Source organism: Lygodium microphyllum, chromosome 3 (genome assembly GCF_053477565.2).
Source record: "Lygodium microphyllum isolate KBCC chromosome 3, Lygodium_microphyllum_v1.1.10, whole genome shotgun sequence".
Classification (NCBI taxonomy): Eukaryota; Viridiplantae; Streptophyta; class Polypodiopsida; order Schizaeales; family Lygodiaceae; genus Lygodium; species Lygodium microphyllum.
Window position 1 is genome coordinate 16,355,471 of NC_141137.1, and position 19,915 is coordinate 16,375,385.

The following is a 19,915-nucleotide window of genomic DNA, read 5'->3' on the forward strand; positions in this document are numbered from 1 at the left end:
ATTAACGTCAATTTGTGCATTGTTTTCTGGTGCATGTTTCCTTACCTTAGTCCTGCTTTATTGTTTTGTTGGAATCACCTGTAGATATCATGACAAAGCACCCATGTCTCAAGAGAATGAAAGTTCAAAGTAGTGAGAGGTTTGTGTAGAAATCTTGAGTGTACTGAAAGTAGTCACTTGCTATGAATAGTGTTGGTGCTATTAATTGATGCAAAGACGAACTTTGGCAGCTTTGAAGAATTCGGAGCAGGATGATCTCAATGATACAGCAATAAGGATGCTTGCTGCAGACATACCGTTGCATGATCCCTATCTTCAGAAGACTCTTTGGGATGCAACCAAGTCCACACTTCAAGATCTAAGCAAAGCACGCATCTCAATTCCATACTGTTTCAACCTCATGGGTTGTGCAGATCCAACTGGAAAATTGAAACGGAATCAGGTGACTGTTGTCTTGTAAGTGACTACTGAGCAAGAGCTACTTATTTACAAACAGGTTGATTTTCACCACCAGGATGATGGTTATGTTAAGGTTTGTTTTGTTAATACAAATGAGTTTTGTTATTCCTGAAAGACTGCCAGCATTGAATAATTGTGATTGTATAAATATGTTATAGGGAGCAGGGTCCAGTTTATAGACCAAAAGTTATAGTATATAAACCTCCAGGTTTACATGCGGGTGATGCAAAGGTTTTTGAAGCAACGTGGTATAAGGAGTTTGAGGAGATCATTGGGAATGGGAAGTTTGTTATCTTTTTCTCTACTCAAGGCCCACGTTCAGTTGTTGATGAAATTGCAAACAGTGACCTTGATGGTGACCAGTATTGGGTTTGCCTAAACCCACAGGTAATCGTCAGTTTTTCTTTGTCAGCAAAACAGAAAACCATAATACTGTTTCCTAACATGTGCTGATTTGATTATTAGCTTATGTGGTTTTGTGATCAAGTCAGACATGTTTGTTCCTGCTGGACTCATGTCTGTCGTCATCTCATAATCAGTAGCATTGTCGTGGGTTTTCTCCATAGGAGGCGTAGTATGGAATCTTTCAGGTTTTCATTTTCTATGAGATGTAAAGAGCGGTGTCCTGACTGGAGTGCAAAGGAAATTGTACTAAAAGCACCTTGGAACAAATCTTTGAGGTAAAATATTCAGTGGAAAGAAGGATCTGTACGGGATTGTCAATTACATCATTATAATAGATTGGTTGTGAGAAGAACCAGTCTAGCGGGCTGCCATACCAGATGATATATCAGTCTAAGTGGAAGAAGGTGCGAGTGTCCGATGTTCTCATAAAAGCATTTATCCTCTTCCTAATATGCTGAGTTGCAGTATATGAAAAGTCTTTGTCCAGATCTGATAGAGAGTGTCTGCAGTAGATGCCTCATGAAGACCAATGACATGGCTACACTGCAGTCAAAATGAGCCAAGCAAGAATATTTGCAACTGACTTCCATTTGTGAGAATCCTTCTTAGCTGATGGTACTTGTGAGTAATCTTGTGTGGGAATGCTGCTTAGGTACTGGTCAATGACGAGGAATATGAGTGGCTCCCATGAAAATGCTCGTATGACATATCCACATGCAGTGCCTCTGTGCATCTGTTGATGGAAATCCTCATATGCACATGCTGTGCCTCTGTTGGTGACCTGAGCTACTGCAGTCTGGTTGCAACCAGTCTTGACCCTCAGTTGTGCCATGAAAAGACCATCTTGATGGCCCTCGTCCACATCACCTTGTATGCACATGCAGTGCCTCTGTGTCTCTGTTGATGGAAATCCTCGTATGCACTTGCCAACGAAGGCCTTGATTTTTGTAGAGCAGAATTCATGGTAGCACACATGGCCAACAATGCTTGAACCCTAGAGCATTGATTGGTGATATTTCCTGTCACTTTCAAGGGTGCAACATTCAATGGTATGAGAGATGTAGCATGGACTTTTGGTACATGGGACGAATTGAAATGTGCTTTCCTCACCAGTTTAGGTGTGAAGGCTTTGAAGTCTCTTCTTTCCACTTTTTATTCAACAAAAGAGGATGGATTAAATGTTTTAACAAAAGTGTGCTTGACACTCTACCTCCCCTTTCCACATTGTTTTTCACATGGAAAGTGAGGAAAAGCAAGCCACTCTTATACTATGAAGTTAACTTGCATGGAGAATATCACCCAAGAACATGGGTCCACTACGCAAGGGTGTGAATTGACTCTGATCTCAGGTGATGGTTAAAGAGAATTGTTTGTCTCAACTTCCTATCAATTGTGGTTGTTGTTAATTGATGGAGCACGTGAGTGGACATACCCGTCTGACTGATCTTTGAATTTTGAAGCTATCTCCTCTCCCCCATTGTCAAGGAGGGGGACTCTAGGCTGAAGAATAGAGAGACATGATTGCTGTGACCCACTAATGCAGGAAACCCATCCTCAACATGGTATCTTCCAAGAACTTGCAGGCCACTCTGTCATATGTCTTCTCAAATTCGGGAAGAAGGACCAATCTTGACTTGTGGAAGGGGCAAGAGTAGTGGATTTCCAAAAGGTGAGGATCTTCTTGCCCCAAAAGTGCCCAAACAGCAGCTGCTTACGTCAAATGAGCCTCCAGCAGCAGTTGCCTGCTGCAAATCAGTGCTGAATGGCTGTTGTAGCTTGGAACAAATTCGGATTTTGCTGCTGTTTTCAGCACAAGATGAGTGTGTAGATTAAGTCGCCCGCTACTAATTGACCTTGTGTTGCTCTCTCTGCCCTTAGAGCTGCCCTCTCTAGCCCCTTTCCAGGCTTGAATGGCTCTGTTGACGGCTGAATGCCAAGTGGCAAACTTGCCCATGCAAACCATTCTCCAAAATTGAATTTCCCACTATTTATAAATCAATAAATTGGTAAATACTTAGCCCTCCCCAAACTTTGTCTAGTGCTTGGCCTCAATTTTAAATTCCACAAACCTTAGTTGAAGACATTAATTGATTCAATTCTGAACCTATAACACCAAAAGTCACTCCCAAGGGCTATTCAATGTGTTGGCCAAGGTTTGCCCAAAGTACCCTCAGTAGCATGTGTTCACCACAACTTTGCCCATTTCACTCAACAGACTAATACATGTGTATGATTATTGTTGTGGTCATTGTAGTGCCAAATTATCTAGAGTGTTCTTCAATTTACTTCTCATGTCGAATTTTGCCCGTAGCTTGTGTCTTGATCTATGGGAACTTGATATTAACCCTTGCAGGCCTGTTGGCTGCACCTTCTCATACATTATTGTCTATACAACCATTTTGATCATGCACAGTCGCGTTTCTCTGAAGCTTACACATCCAGATTCGAAGATTACCATTCTTCTGCTTTTTAAGCTCAAATCATTTACGTATGATTAACACTCAATAATAGAGCTCTGAAATCTCTATCTGCCTTTTACAGTCTACAAGGAAAGAAAAGCTAAATTCTATCATTTTCATGTGGCATCTTAATCTGTAAACTCTAGAGTCAAAATGATGTAAACATGTTTTTAGTGTTTAGTGTTTCTGGAAGAGCCTGTGGATTTTGTCTATAACAAGAACCAAAGAACAATGGATAAGGCTGAATCCATGTGTTTAATAATGAAACCCTGAGCTAAACTACCCCTTTTAGTTATGTGGTGTGTTTTCTAGGTCCAACTAAGTCCATAGGCTTAGAAGGGCTGGCCTTGGAGAAGTATACAAAGACATTCTATGGGGAGGCTAATAACAGCATTGAAATGAGCTTCTTTTATACCAGTATCATAATAAAGACACACTTCTTCTTTACTATCAGTTGTGACCCTAAAATATAAAGCTTAATATGAAGCTGTTACTAATACATGACAAAGCTGTTTGGTATAAAATTGCTATACATGATACATCCTATGCAGCCTAAGTAGGTTTAATATTTCTTCAGCTACAAGCATTGCACATTCATCAAAAGGGACATTTGCTATGAGAGGCATTCTTTTTTCTCCTGCGGGGGGGCCGGGGGGTTTTCTGGGTGGGTGAAAAGGGTTATTAAAAGGATTTTCTGTTTTTGAGAGCTATTGTTCAGCTGATGCTGTAGTTGAGTTCTGCGTTATGCCTGTTACAAAAACCTCCGGGAAGGCACTTTCATTCTAGAGTGAAACAATAAATCATCAAAAGATTGGAAGCCTCATTCCAAATATGTAGAAAGTTATTTGCTAATCTATTCTATGGTGCATGTTGTTTATAGATTCATTTGCTCCTAGTGTATAAAGACTCCATGATCCAACAGGACTTCAGTGAAAATCTCTTGATATATCAAATCATGCATCCGATTCTGCAGAAGATACTGAAATTAAAATAATTTCCTTCCAGGTGGTGGAACATTTTAGGCCTTCTGAAGTTTGGCAAAATCCTGGTACAAAAAAGAATGCCAGTCAAGAAAGTGAGAGCTCTGGGAATGATGAAGTATTTCACAGATTACACTTTGAAGCCTACCTCAAAGCAAGATTTAGACCAAGGTATGATGATGTAGTCTTTGTCCTTCTTGTGTTCTGGAGCCCTTTTTAGAAGTTAATATAGAGGTTGTCAAAGAGGCAAAGGCAGAGTTGAAGGCAGAGGCGTAAGCATACATGCATGCATTTAGATGGCCGCATGCATTCATGCATGTATGCATTTAGTATAGCTGCATGCAACATATTATGCATTGTTGATGCTGTCTGCATGCATGCATGCATTTAGGTGTTAGTATGGCTGCATGCATGAGTAGATGCATGCACACATGCACATACATATTTGTGTGTGTTTTTTGTAAAAATGATGGTTTATTGTATCCTCACCTTGGATAGTAGGCATGGCAACATACTCTAGGATTTAGATAAATCTCTAAAATAGTGGAAAATAAAGCTTCTTAAACTTACATACTCTAGGATTTAGATAAATCTCTAAAATAGTGGAAAATAAAGCTTCTTAAACTTTAACCACTAATTTTCCTTTGAAGTTTGAAACAAAGGCTATTCCTTTGGAGATGTATGATAGAGTGGTACCTGTGGATCAAAATTTGGCTAATTGCTGCATTACCTTTCTTCAACGTTTGAGGTGCTCAAATGTTACCTCAATTTTCCATTATCTCCACAATTGCATGCTAGATTCCTGGCACAAGGAATTTGGAAATTCTTTTGACCTTTTGGCATATTAATGGTTCGAATTTTAACAGAGTCTTTCATAAAATTGGAATCAGTTTTGAGGTTTGTGGATCACTTGGGCTCAAAGGAATCATGCATTCTTCGCTATTTTGTAATTCACACCTACTTTTGTTTCTGATGTTTGCTGCAACAACTTTTATGTGATTGGTTCTATTTCGTGTGATTTACATCTGTCAAATGGATGCCTTTTACCACTCTTTTTGGTTAACTTTGGGAAAGGCTTTGCATTGAGTATTCTCTCAATATACATGTATTTCATAATAAACAATGGTTTCAGAACAAGAGGAGAATATGTGTTGTACACATTCCCATACACAAAATTACAGCATGGCCACTTTATGTAAAGGGGATGTCCACCTTAGTATTTTGTTTCTTAGGTGACTCTTGGTTCATATGCATGCTAGGATTTTGTGATTTGTTTACCTTTGTATTCGATGTAGGAAATAACATATAACTGAAACTTCTAAAAAAGGAGTAGGGATCCAATACTGAAAATCGGAAGATCTCTCTCATGGTCCCATCCAAGAAGGATAAGCTGAAGTGTCGAGGTAGACCTGCTCAATGATGTGCCAGTATCATTTGTATCCTCTCATGGTGTCTTAAGTGGGGGCTTGGACAAGTAAACCATGGCCGATGTGCTCTACATCTCTTGGTGGCTTTGTCTTAGGTTACTCCTTGTGAGAGAAATAAATATTTACATCTTCTAAGGCCAAAATTGGCCCATGAGGCAAAACCATGCACAATGTTGGTCATCACTAGATATCAAAGTGTGACATTCTAAAATATGCTTAGTGATGTACTGTGAAAAGAAGCTAAGGTGATGTACAAAACAAAATAGTGATATTTTGAGAGAAAGAGAGAGACAGAGAGAGAGAATGAAAGAAAGAAAGATCTATTAACGTCTCTAAAAGGCCAGAGTGGCCTATGAGACCATAACCAATACAACTGGTATCATCATATCTCATCAGATAAGAAGATATAAAATTTATGTGTAAGTTTACATGGTATATTGGAATGAGATGTATGGAAAGAGAGAGATGCTTGATTTACGAAAAAAAAGAGAGAGATGCTTGAATTACGAAAAAAAAAGAGAAAGATGCTTGAAGAGGAAGCGAGAGACTGTTTGTAGGGTTTCGAATTCATGTACAGACCTGTTTTTAGGGTTCTGAAATCAGCTGCAGAACTGTTTGAGGGTTTCGTTTTCATCTGTGCTGCTGTTTTAGGGTTTTGAATTCCTGTACATACCTGTTTTTAGGGTTTCGAAATCAGCTGCAGAACTGTTCTAGGGTTTCGTTTTCATCTCTGCGTGACAGCAGCTGTGCTGACTCTGTTTAGATAGAGAGAGAGAGAGAGAGAGAGAGAGAGAGAGAGAGAGAGAGAGATCTTCAGCGAGGCAGTACTGGAATTCTGCGGGTACAGACAGACTGTGGCAGCAGGTCTGTCATTGTGAACGTGACTGCAGACTGAAGGCACCTGTGACATAGGATGACAGCAGACTATTGATCTGTACCTATTTGTAAATACGCACACATAGAGAGAGAGAGAGAGAGAGAGAGAGAGAGAGAGAGAGAGAGAGAGAGAGAGAGAGAGAGTTCAGATCTCTTGTTAAAGTGGTGATACAACATGGCTGGTCTGGACATGGCCTTTATTGACCAAATGGTGGCAGCCCTTGGTCCGGATTCTGAAACAGAGGAACTAGAGGATATGGTTCCTTGCACAGAGGCGATGCCACCTGGTCTTGACTTCCAGCCTGCGAGCAAACGCATCAAGCATACTTGGAAGATACAATGGATCATCAGGAATGTTCTTAGGCTGAGGTTGCTTCTGATTCTGTGGATTCTCAGGATGTTGACTGGGAGCATTTGTTGGAGTTTGCCAACAGTCTGCTTGGTGATTATGCTCAACATAATCATGAAGCGTTTTCTGACTCTGAAACTGAAGATGTTTTGAAAGCCACTGTGAATCCTAAAAATGTTTTGCGCTCATTCTCAGTGTTTTATGAATGTGCTGTTATACTCTTTTCACTGGTAGGATCCCAGTGCTTTCCTATATTCGCGACACTCGTGATGATGAATTTCTGCTCTCACTGGCGATGCGTTTGGCGGATCTTATTAAAGAATTTCAGTTGAAATCGTATGAGCAGGCCAAATTGCACAATTTGATTCACAATTTGCACGATAGTGCTTGTCAGACTCATAAGTTCTTTCGTGCCTTGCATGTTTCTCCTGCTCGAGAAAATATGACTAGACTCTAGGATTCCGAAGGTCGCATGGTCACTGATCCGCCGACCATTGTCAATATGTGCAGGAATTGTTTTCTGGATCTTCTTGGTTCTTCTCCGTCGCCTTCTGACCAGGTTACGCATGCACGCTCAGTCTTCTATGATCTGGTCCGCCATTAGGTTTCCCTTGATATGCAAGGTACTTTAGAGGCAGATATTTGTGAGGAGGAGGTTATGGATGTTTTGTTACATCTGCCTAAGGATAAAAGCCCTCGTTGGGACGGTCTCACCAATGAATTCTTTGAGAGCTCGGCTACCCAACTGGTGAAGTTATTGGCGGCTATGTTTCAACAGGTTTGGGAAACAGGGATCATGCCTTCCTCATGGAAAGACGGCCTTATCAAACAGCTTCCAAAGGTTCCTTCGCCGTCAATGTCGCAATATTGGAGACCAATTTCTTTGATGGGTTTGATGTATAAAATCTTTTCCAAAGTGCTGGCGAATCGGCTCCACAAGCACCTTCTAGCTATTGTGCATCCTCTTCAATACGGTTTCATTAAGGGCCGCAACATTCTGCATAATATCTTAAATGTGCAAATGGCTATTGACTATGCAAGGCACTCTAGTCAGGAAGTGGTATTGATTCAATTGGATCTGGAAAAGGCTTTTGATTATTTAGACTGATCTTTCATTGTAGAACTTATGTCTGCTATGGGTTTTGGTACTCGGATGTCCCGATTGATCTACACCATTAGTGCTGCGGCTTCTTCGTGCGTTATGCTCAATGGTGGGGTTACAGAGCCATTTGTCCTTGCACGCTCGGTGAGACAGGGTTGCCCTTTGAGTCTGCTCTTCTTTGCCCTGGTGACCCACCCAGTTCCTTGAATGTTATCTTCAATGGCAGCTTCTACTCAGCTGGCCAGATTGTCTCTTCCTTTGGGATAGCACTTCATTAGCCAATCTTTGGCTGATGATAGCTTTATGATTTTGCGTGCGGACAAGGACAACATTCGCAAGGCACTAGATGTTCGGACGCTCTTTGGTCATGCTTCTGGTCTTCGCATCAATGCCTTCAAATCAGCCATTCTCAGTTGCACAGAGTTTGATTTGCAGTCATTGGGCTCGCAGGGTCAGGTTGTTCCCCGTGGCTCCATTGTCAGGCATCTTGGATACCCGCTGGGTGTGGATGTTCGCCCAAAGCAATTACTAGAGTGGATTTCACAGAAACTGGCAGCCAAGTTTATGTGTTGGAAGTCACAAGCATGGCCCTTCCATGTCCGTCTCAAAGTGACTCAGACAATTATGCTGCCAATGCTCACCTATTTCTTGCCATTGCTGCCGTGGACTCCTATACTTTGAAGGCTCTCACTCGCCCCATTCATTTCATGTTATGGAAGAAGGATTCATTGCACGCAGGTATTTCTTGGATTTCGTGGTCACATACATGTACCCCCAAACGCCTGGGTAGTGGAGCTATTTTTGATGCGAAACTCATATGTTGGCACTTCGTTGGTCTCTGTTTCGCGCTATGTGTGTGGATCATCACCCGTGGCCCATTATAGCCCGTTATTTTCTTGAGGACAGCGGGCTTCGGCATGGTAATACACAAATTCGGAGCTTCTAGTGGCATGTCCTTAATGCAGACTATCGGTTTTCCAGTCTGTCCTCCTCTTTGTTACTACATTTGGTCGGCTCTTGGAAAGTGGTGCTCCAAAAGGCGCGTTGGCATCCAATGGAGGACTGCTTGCATACTAACTTCTTTCAACTGGAATTGTTGGCAGTCTCGAGATTACTTTCATGGGAAGACAAACATGAACTCAGACCAAAATTTAACTGCATGGCCCGTTTGGGTGTGACTTCAGTTGCGGATGCCACCCTTGCCAGTCGTAATGTCTTCGCATCGTTTCGTACTGCCAGGAGACTTTTCAGAATCCCGCGTGGATACCGTGATTTATGGGAACAACATTTGTTAGTGCTTCAGAGCAGGCAACCCTTTCCTGCCCTTGCTGTGGATCGTCCTTGGCAGGACTGGGACCTTGCCAGTCGGTTGAGTCTGGAAAAGGCCTCTGCTAATCAGGTGTATCATCTTCTGATTAAAGATCATCAATGGCTGTGTGTTAAAGCTAATATTGTATGGGGATTGCGGAAATCTCAGTCATGGTGGAAGGCAACTGTGATGGAGGGCTGGTTGAATAAGACGCCTTTCAAATGTACGGTCTTTCTTTGGCGGGTGATGATTGTTGGTCTTCCTCTTGCCTCGGCCCTTTCCAGGCGTCGAATCTCGAACGGCAATTGTTTCTTCTGCACCACCTCTATGGAATCGGCCCGGCATCGATTCATTTTTTGCTCGCTTGCTAAGAATATCTAGTCGCTCTTGTCACACGTTTGGCGCGCGGTTGTGGGGTCCTCACTAACCCCTTTCAATTGGGCGCCGAAAATACCCCACACTGCCACAGTTGCATATGAAGATCTTATTTCACTTTTTCAGATACTGGGGATGCTGGCACAATTGGACCACTCGGAATGCCTTTCTTTTTGATTCGGCCTCTAATGTACCGAGACACATTGCCAGGCTTAAAGGTCTCTTGCATTGGCAGATAGATCTTATTCGGCACTCGGACTTGCTCCCTCGGGAGGACTTACTTTCCTGGCATATGGCAATTTCCTTTGGGTCTTTGCCATGACCTGTGTAACTTTTTCGTGGCTTCGAACTGGGATTTTACACACGTTCGCTTAGAGCCCTCGTGTATCTTGTAATCATGTGTACTTTTTTTTTCCGTAATTAATATAATTACCTTTTACGAGAGAGAGAGAGAGAGAGAGAGAGAGAGAGAGAGAGAGAGAGAGAGAGAGAGAGAGAGAGAGAGAGAGAGAGAGAGAGAGAGAGAGAGAGAGAGAGAGAGAGAGAGAGAGAGAGAGAGAGAGAGAGAGAGAGAGAGAGAGAGAGAGAGAGAGAGAGAGAGAGAGAGAGAGAGAGAGAGAGAGAGAGAGAGAGAGAGAGAGAGAGAGAGAGAGAGAGAGAGAGAGAGAGAGAGAGAGAGAGAGAGAGAGAGAGAGAGAGAGAGAGAGGTCGGACCCTGGCACCCTCGTGACCTAACCGGGCCTGCCGCCGAATCCTGCCGTTGACCATGTTGCCGTCGTCTGTTGCACGCCGTCGAATCCTGCCGTTGACCACACCGCCGTCTTCTGTTGCACGCCAGGTCGCCTGGATCTGCCCCATCGTGACCTGCACCCCGTTTCGTTGCCCGTCTGCTGCGCGTTGTTGGCGCGTGGCTTTGGTCGCGACTGATCCCACCAGGCAGTCCCGTCGCCTCTGCGCGCCTGCTGCGCAACAGGTCGAGGCCTGGACTTGCGCCGTCGCGACCTGCACCTTGCTTTCTCGTCCGTCTCCTGCGCGCTGTTGGCGCCTGGCTCTGGTCGCGACTGAGCCCGTCAGGCAGTCCCCTCGCCTCTGCTCGCCTGCTGTACAACTGGTTGATTGGTCAGGCGGCGCCACTTCTCCTGAAATACGAGCTAAGGCAGCCGAGAGCGAGAGAGAGAGGATCGCCTAGACCTGCGCGCCGCCTGGAGACCCATCTGACGACTGCCGCCTGACGACTTCTTCAGAGAAAAGACAGCAGTATGGCTGGCCTGGATATGGATTTTCTTGACCGGACGGTGGCAGCCCTTGGCCTTGATTCTGATGCAGAGGAGCCGGAAGATATGGTGCCATGCACGGAGGAGTTGCCGCCGAGTTCTGAAATGCCGCCTGCCGGCAAACGCTCCAAGCATACGCCTGATGAGCCAATGAGTCCTTCGGAACGCTCCTATGCGCAGGTGGTCTCTGATCCTGTGGATTCGCAGGAAATTGACTGGGAGCATTTGCTGGACTTTGCCAATACTCTGCTCGGCGATTATGTCCAGCATAATACCGAATCTTTTTCTGTTGCGGGAACGGATGATGTGCTGGACGCCACGGTGGACCCCAAATCAGTCTTGCGATCCTTCTCGGTGTTTTATGATCGTGCAGTTATACTTTTCTTCACTGGCAGGATCCCAGTGCTTTCGCATATTCGCCAGTGGTTGCACCATCTATTGCAAGGGGAGTCTGTTGAGGAGATTTTCCTTGGACCTCGCGGCTTTTATGAGGTCCTGCTGAAATCGGAAACGCATCGCGCTGAGCTCCTGTCCAAGTTGCCGCTATTCTTTGATCGCCGCCTAGTCCATGTTGTGCCATGGCGCCCCATGGCCGACTTCCAGCGTCTGCTTCAACGCGAATGCCCGGTGTGGGTGGAGGTGGAAAATTGTCCGGCGGTCTATTGGCCCATGTTGAAGGATGCGATGGCAGTTGTGGGAACAGTGCTGGTTCCCCCAAGCCTCAGGGCGATGAACCGCAACCGTTTATGCATGCTATGGGACACGGCCAGGAAAAGGCCCGCGTGGCTTCGCCTCAATTGTTCGGGCATGCATCCTTTGTATTTTCGCTTAAAATGGGGCAACTTTGCGGGCCACTGCTTTTCATGTGGTAAATTGGGGCATTTCATGGCCGAATGCCCTGAAAAGCAATCGTCTTCGGAGGATGCGCACGTTGTGCTGCCCAAGGACGACATGGTGCTTGATGCCACGCCCCAAGAAGCCCTTCAGTCTCCTCATGTCATGGATAAAGGCAAACAACAGGTCCTGAGTGTGGATTCCCGTCGCACTGACTGGATTGAGGCATGTCCCAAAAAATGGAAAAAGTTGGATGCAAGCCTGGCAGATCCTGGGCCTACCGCGCCCCAGGATTCCGTGCGCACGTATACGCGCCGGAAAGAAATGGCCACTTCACAGCAGGCTGCGCGTCCTACGGCCCCGTCTGCCCCCCGTAATCAGTCTCCAAGGAGAGCCTATACCGATGGCCCCAAAGGCCCACCTGCCAAGCTGGCATTCGATGCCAAAGGAAATGTTATTACACCCTGGGATTGGCGTTATCCCCGCCCCTCTCCCAAGGCAGTGGATTTCCCTTCTACCTCCAAAGCAGGTTGCCAGAATTCTTTTGCAGTATTGGCTGATTTTCTGGATGAGGGTGTCCTGGATGCTCTCGCGGAAAAGGTGAAATTGAGGCAGCAGGCGCCTCGTTCCTGACTTTCTTCTTTGAGGATACATGAAGATAGCCACGTGGAATATGCGAGGCATTTGCTCTCGCCATAAGCAACATGCCATGTGGACCGTCTTGCATGAGAATCAGTGGGATGTATTGTGTGCAGTTGAGCACAAAAGTCACGGTGAAGCAGGAAAAGTGATGGATTGTTATGGATTCCGTCTGTTTTATGCAGGGACCCATGCTACGCACTATTCGGGCGTGCTGATGATTGTCCATGAGAAATATCAGCCTGTCCTTGTTAAAAATGATGTGCAGGGCCGCTTTTTGGTGATCGAAGTCTTATTTGAAGGAGAGATTTTATGGCTGTTGGGCCTCTATGCTCCGAATGATCCCGCATCCCGACGGGATCTTTGGTCCACTTTGCAGGGCTCCATGTCACTCGGCCGAAGGGGGTTTTTGATGGGAGATTTCAATATGTGTGTTGACTCTTCTCAATCCACTTCAGGGCATTCGGTAATGGATACGCCGGAAAGCCGGGTGTGGAGTTCCTTTGCTTTGCACGTACTCAAGCAAGATCTTTGGTCGTGGCTTCACCCTTCTTTTTCAGGATTTACTTTTCATTCCGCACAATATGCAACTACCTGGTCGCGACTGGACAGAATGTATATCATGCAGGGGGATGATTTTCTTCCCGAGATGCTGGAAATGAAGGTCTTGCGGTAATATGCGTTGTTGGACCATTTCCCCCTCCAGCTTGAGATGCGGGCACACTCTATTGCACCTTTTGTGCAATTCCTGGATAGGCTCCCTTTACGTTTCAACTCCTCTTATTTTAAGCATTCAATTTTCCAAGGCCATATGCAGCAGCTGATTGAGAGGTTCTTATTGGACTTCGCCTCTGAGGGCTTGCCTTCATTTGCACGGCTGCTCTCTAATGTGCAGCGGGTTGCTCGCCAGTATGGGATCCATCATGCCTCGCTTTGCCGTCGACGTCGACATACAGCAGAAGACTTACTGGCTTTGGTCCGTTCCTTGCTCCTGGATTCCCCTGATGATGATTTTCTGCTGTCTCTGGAGAGGCGATTGGCCCATCTTATTCAAGTGTTTCAGTTGAAATCTTATCAACAGGCCAAGCTGCACAACTTGACGGACACATTGCAAGATTGCGCCTGCCAGTCTCATAAGTTCTTTCGCGCCTTGCATGCGTCTCCGGCTCGCGAAAATATGACCAGACTCCAGGATGCGGAAGGTCGCATGGTCACGGATCCGCAGACCATTGTCACTATGTGCAGAAACTATTTTATGGAACTTCTTGGTTCCTCTTCCTCGCCTTCTAGCCAGGTTACGCATGCCCGCTCGGTCTTCTATCATCTGGTCCGCCAGCAGGTTCCAGTTGATATGCAAGCCGCTTTGGAGACGGATATTTGCGAGGAAGAGGTTATGGACGTTTTGTTGCATCTGCCGAATGATAAAAGTCCTGGCTGGGATGGTCTCACTAATGAATTCTTTCAGACCTCGGCCACGCAGTTGGTGAAGCCATTGGTGGCCATGTTTCAGCAGGTGTGGGAAACGGGGGTCATGCCCTCCTCATGGAAAGAAGGCCTTATCAAACTAATTCCAAAGGTCCCTTCGCCGTCAAAGTTGCAACACTGGAGACCAATCTCTTTGATGGGCTCCATGTATAAAATCTACTGCAAAGTGCTGGCGAATCGGCTTCACAAGCACCTTCCAGCTATTGTGCATCCTCTCCAATATGGTTTCATTAAGGGCCGCAACATTCTGCATAATATCTTAAATGTGCAAATGGCTATTGACTATGCGCGGCACTCCGGTCAGGAAGTGGTATTGATCCAATTGGACTTGGAAAAGGCGTTTGATTATGTGGACTGGTCTTTCATTGCAGATCTCATGTCGGCTATGGGCTTTGGTACTCGAATGTCCCGATTGATCTACTCCATTAGTGCTGAGGCTTCCTCCAGAGTTATGCTTAATGGTGGAGTTACAGAGCCATTTGTCCTTGCACGCTCGGTCAGACAGGGTTGTCCTTTGAGCCCTCTCTTCTTTGCCCTGGCGACTCACCCGGTCCTTTCAATGTTATTCTCCATGGCAGCCTCTGCTCAGCTGGCCGGGCTGTCTCTTCCGTTGGGTCAGCACTTCGTTAGCCAATCCTTGGCTGATGACATTCTAAGGGCATTAGATGTTTGGACACTCTTTGGTCAGGCCTCTGGGCTTCGCATCAATGCCCTTAAGTCAGCCATTCTCAGTTGTACGGAGCCTGATTTACAGTCCTTAGGCTGGCAAGGCCAGGTGGTTTCCCGTGGCTCCATTGTCAGGCATCTTGGATACCCATTGGGGGTGGATGTACGGCCAAAAGACCTGCTGGAGTGGATTTCACAAAAACTGGCGGCGAAGTTTATGTATTGGAAGTCGCAAGCGTGGCCTTTCCATGTCCGCCTCAAAGTGGCCCAGACAATCATGCTTCCAATGCTAACGTATTTCCTGCCTTTGTTGCCATGGACGCCTACTACTTTGAAGGCCCTCACTCATCCCATCCGTTTCATGCTGTGGAATAAGGATTCACTGCAGGCCGGCATTTCCTGGATTTCATGGTCACACGCATGTACCCCTAAGCGCATGGGTGGAGGAGCTATTTTGGATGCACACACTCATATGTTAGCTCTCCGTTGGTCCCTTTTTCGTGCCATGTGTGTGGATCATCACCCATGGACCATCATAGCCCGTTATTTTCTTGAGGACAGCGGGCTCCGCCATGGCAACACACGGCTTCGGGCCTCCTGGTGGCATGTCCTTAATGCTGACTCTCGTGTTTCCAGTCCCTCTTCCTCTTTGTTACTGCACTTGGTCGGCTCTTGGAAAGTGGTGCTCCAAAAGGCCCGTTGGCACCCAGTAGGGGACCGCTTGCAGACTAACTCCTTTCAGCTGGAATTGTTGGCAGTATCCAGACTCCTTTCATGGGAAGATAAACATCAACTCAGACCAAGATTTAATCGCATGGCCTGTTTAGGTGTGACGTCGGTTGCGGATGCTACCCTTGCCACTCGCAATGTCCTCGTATCGTTTCGGACTGCTCGGCGACTATTCAAGATCCCGCGTGGATATCGTGATTTATGGGAGCAGCTTTCGTCGGAGCTTCAGGGTCGGCAACCCTTTCCTGCCTTGACTGTGGATCGCCCTTGGCAGGACTGGGATCTTGCAGGCCGTCTGAGTCTGGAAAAGGCCTCTACTAATCAGGTGTATCATCTTCTTGTTCAAGATCACCAATGGCTGGGAGAGAAAGCTAATACTGTTTGGGGACTGCGGAAATCGCTGTCATGGTGGCAGAAAACGTTGATGGAGGGCTGGCTAAATAAGACACCTTTCAAATGGAAGGTTTTTCTTTGGCGGGTGATGATTGGTGGTCTTCCTCTGGCCTCGGCCCTTGCCAAGCGTCGCATCTCGAATGGCAATTGTTTCTTCTATACCACACCGGCGGAATCGGCCAGACATCGTTTTCTCTCTTGCCCGCTCGCCAAGAATATCTGGTCACTCTTATCGCACATGTGGCGCGCGGTGGTGGGGTCCTCGCTAACTCCTTTCGACTGGGTTTTTGTGCGCCCGAAGTATCCCGCACCGCCACAGTTGCATGAGAAGATCTTATTTCACTTTTTCAGATATTGGGGATGCTGGCACATTTGGACCACGCGCAATGCTTTTCTCTTTGATTCGGCCTCTAATGTACCCCGACATATTGCCAGGCTTAAAGGGCTCTTGCATTGGCAGCTAGATATCATCCGACACTCCGACTTGCTCCCTCGGGAGGATTTGCATCCGTGGCATATGGCAATTGCCTCTGGGTCGTTGCCATGATTGGTGTAACCTTTTTAGTGCATTACTACACGGCTTCCCCACACGTTGGCCTAGGGCCCTCGTGTATCTTGTAATCAGAAAAAAGAGAGAGAGAGAGAGAAAGAGAAATCCTCTTCACATGATGACTTTGTGTCATCATGTATCTTGTAATCCAGTAATCTTGTATTTTTTCTCGTAATTAATACAATTACCTTTTACGAAACAGAGAGAGAGAGAGAGAGAGAGCGAGGGAGGGAGGGAGGGAGGGAGAGAGAGAGAGAGAGAGAGAGAGAGAGAGAGAGAGAGAGAGAGAGAGAGAGAGAGAGAGAGAGAGAGAGAGAGAGAGAGAGAGAGAGAGAGAGAGAGAGAGAGAGAGAGAGTTGCGCGCTACGGGAGCTCTTCGCCGGACCGGAGCGGGGTCATCCGGCGCCTGCCGCGTGCCGCGTGTACGTCCCGTCGCCCACGTCGTCGTCGTCTGCTTGCCTGGGTGTCCCGTCGCCATGTCGTCTGCAGGACTGCGCGCCCCGTCGCCTTGCCGCCTGTCGCCTATGCGTTCCGTCGTCCACGTGCCCGTTGCTACGTCGCCAGACATCTTGCCCCTGTTGTCGTATGGACTTGCGCGTCCTGACAGAGCGTACCGTTGACGCCTCGAGCTTGCCCGCCTGTGCCCCCCGTATTCGCCTGTGCGAGCGTGAACGTGCTCGCCTGACAATTGCCCGGCTGAGCCGCCTGTGATCGTTTCCCCTGCGTCACCGTGCAGCGCATTGCGGCCCCGTCGACGCCTGAAGACTGAACGCCTTCCGTTTGCAGAAACAGATCAGAGAACTAATCTGCTCCTGGAGAGAGAGAGAGAGAGAGAGAGAGAGAGAGAGAGAGAGAGAGAGAGAGAGAGAGAGAGAGAGAGAGAGAGAGAGAGAGAGAGAGAGAGAGAGAGAGAGAGAGAGAGAGAGAGAGAGAGAGAGAGAGAGAGAGAGAGAGAGGCCTACGTGTATCTGCCTCCCGTGAGCTCTTCAATCGGCCTCTGACCGGCAAGCGTACTAATAGAAGATGGCGGGCATGGATCTGGATTTTATAGACCGAACGGTGGCAGCTCTTGGTCCGGATTCTGATACGGAGGAACCTGAGGATATGGTTTCGTGCACAGAGGAGCTGCCCCCTGCTTCTGACCTCCAGCCTGCAGTCAAACGTACCAAGCATACCTTGGCTCACACAATGGATCATCAGGATCGTTCCTATGCTCAGGTTGCTTCGGATTCTGTGGACTCTCAGGATGTTCATTGGGAACATTTGTTGGAATTTGCCAACACTCTACTTGGCGATTACGTTCAACATAATGAGGAAGTCTTTTCTAACTTTGCAATTGAAGATGTTCTCGAAGCCACTGTGGGCCCGAAACATGTCTTGCGCTCCTTTTCAGTGTTTTATGAACGTGCTGTGATACTCTTCTTCACTGGTTGGATCCCACTGCTTTCTCGTATTCGTCAGTGGCTGCACAGTGTGCTACAAGGGCAATGTGTTGAAGAGATTTCTATTGGGCCCCGGGGGTTTTTGAGGTGCTGTTGAAATCTTAGACGCACCGTGCTGCTCTCCTGTCTAAACTGCCATTGTTCGTTGATCGCCGTCTGGTCCATGTTGTGCCATGGCGCCCAATGGCAGATTTTCAGCGCCTGCTGCAACGTGAATGTCCTGTGTGGGTTGAAGTGGAAAACTCTCTGGCTGGTTATTGGCCACTGTTAAAGGACGCCATGGCCGCTGTGGGCACTGTTCTGGTCCCCCCAAGCCTAAGGGCCATGAATCGCAACCGTCTGTGCATATTATGGGACACTGCTAGGAAAAGGCCTGTGTGGTTACGTATCAATTGCTCTGGCATGCATCCTTTACATTTTCGTTTGAAATGGGGCAACTTTGCAAGACATTGCTTTTCGTGTGGAAAATTGGGGCATTTCATGGCTAAATGCCCAGAGAAGCACCAGACTTCAGATGCTAAGCATGTTGCGTTGCGTATGGAAGACATGGTATGTGATGCTCCGTTGCAGGATGCCACCCAGCCACCTAAAGTTTTGGACAAAGGGAAACAATAGGTCTCGGGTTTGGATTACCGTGGCAATGATTGTTGCTCTCTAATGTGCAGCGGGTTGCTCGGTAGTATGGGATTCGTCATGCCTCTCTTTCTCGGCGGCGTCGACAAGCAGCAGAGGACCTTGTGGCTTTGGTTCATTCTTTGCTGGCGGACACTCCAGATGATGTATTTCTGCAGTCACTGGCAATGCGTCTGGCTGATCTTAGTAAAGAGTTTCAGTTAAAATCTTATCAACCGGTCAAATTGCAACATCTGACGGAGACTTTGCAAGATAGTGCTTGTCAGACTCATAAGTTCTTTCGAGCTCTCCATGCGTCTCCTACTCGCGAGAATATGACTAGACTCCAGGATGCAGACGGGCAAATGGTCCTTGATCCGCAGACTATTGTGAATATGTGTAGGAATTATTTCCTCGACCTTCTTGGTTCCACTTCTCCTCCTTCAGGACAAATTGCTCATGCTCGTTCAGTCTTTTATGATCTGGTCCGCAATGAGGTTCCGCAGGACATGCAATCTACTCTGGAGGCAGATATTTGTGAGGCGGAGGTTATGGATGTTTTGTAACACTTGCCCAAGGATAAAAGTCGTGGCTGGGATGGTCTCACCAATGAGTTCTTTGAGATTTTTGCCACCCAGCTCGCGAAAGCATTGATGATTTAGCAAGTGTGGGAAACGAGGATCATGCCTCATGGAAAGAAGGTCTTATTAAACTGCTTCCAAAAATTCCTTCGCCGTCTATGTTGAAACAATGGCGCCGAATTTCTTTGATGGGTTAACTATGTATAAAATCTTTTCCAAAGTAATGGTGAATCGGCTCCATAAGCATCTTCCTGCCATTGTGCATCCTCTCCAATATGGTTTCATTAAGGGCAGAAACATTTTGCACAATGTATTAAATGCGCAACTGTCGTGCTAGGACTTACTAACATTTTGGGTGGTCCAACAAGTCTATCCTATAGTTCTCAAAAGCTATCATTAGTTCAAAGGGGAGATCTTGATGGCTTAGTTGGAAGACAATGGAGAGTACAGATGCTCAAGGAATTATTTAGAAGATGAGAAATCAAGTTATCGGAAGCTTTGCTTATTGCCAAGTATGGGGAGTTGACGAGCCAGCAGAGGTGGATTGTTTAGTGTGCTTGATGAAGTACCTCTTAAATTTTTTGTGTATTCCATGGCCATTTATCCAACTTGAGAGTCCTATACAGACTTTCCTCCGTTACTTTCTTCTCATCTCTTGCAAGTGTGAGTCTACACTCGCAATCTATGTCACTTTTATAGTTCTAATTTAGTTTCTTTCCGTTTCTTGCAAGCGTGAGTTCACTCTTGCAGTCCTGATATACTCTCTTCTCATCTTTTGCAAGTGTGAGTTTGCTCTTGCTCTGTGTGTCACTTTTACAGGTCTTTTGCTGCTGTTGTCAATTTTCAGGATAGAGAGCTTATGAGAATGCCCATGTTTGATTCTGAATCCTGATCTAGAATATTACATTTCTCATGTATTCATGTAAGTAATTTTCCTGAGGTGCATATGCATTGCTGCTAACTTCTGTA

General features: G+C 46.3%; 1 protein-coding gene across 9 annotated transcripts in view; it reads left to right on the forward strand.

The window, feature by feature from the left end:
• LOC148038088 (putative RNA-dependent RNA polymerase 5) overlaps positions 1 to 19,915 on the forward strand; it is a 177,557-nt gene that overhangs the window by 106,371 nt on the left and 51,271 nt on the right. For all 9 annotated transcript variants that reach the window (XM_087668744.1, XM_087668803.1, XM_087668795.1 and 6 more), the window contains 3 exons: positions 231 to 456; positions 618 to 846; positions 4,329 to 4,474. In XM_087668744.1, coding sequence (XP_087524870.1) covers positions 231 to 456; positions 618 to 846; positions 4,329 to 4,474 — 601 coding nt within the window. The remainder of the gene's footprint in view (positions 1 to 230; positions 457 to 617; positions 847 to 4,328; positions 4,475 to 19,915) is intronic.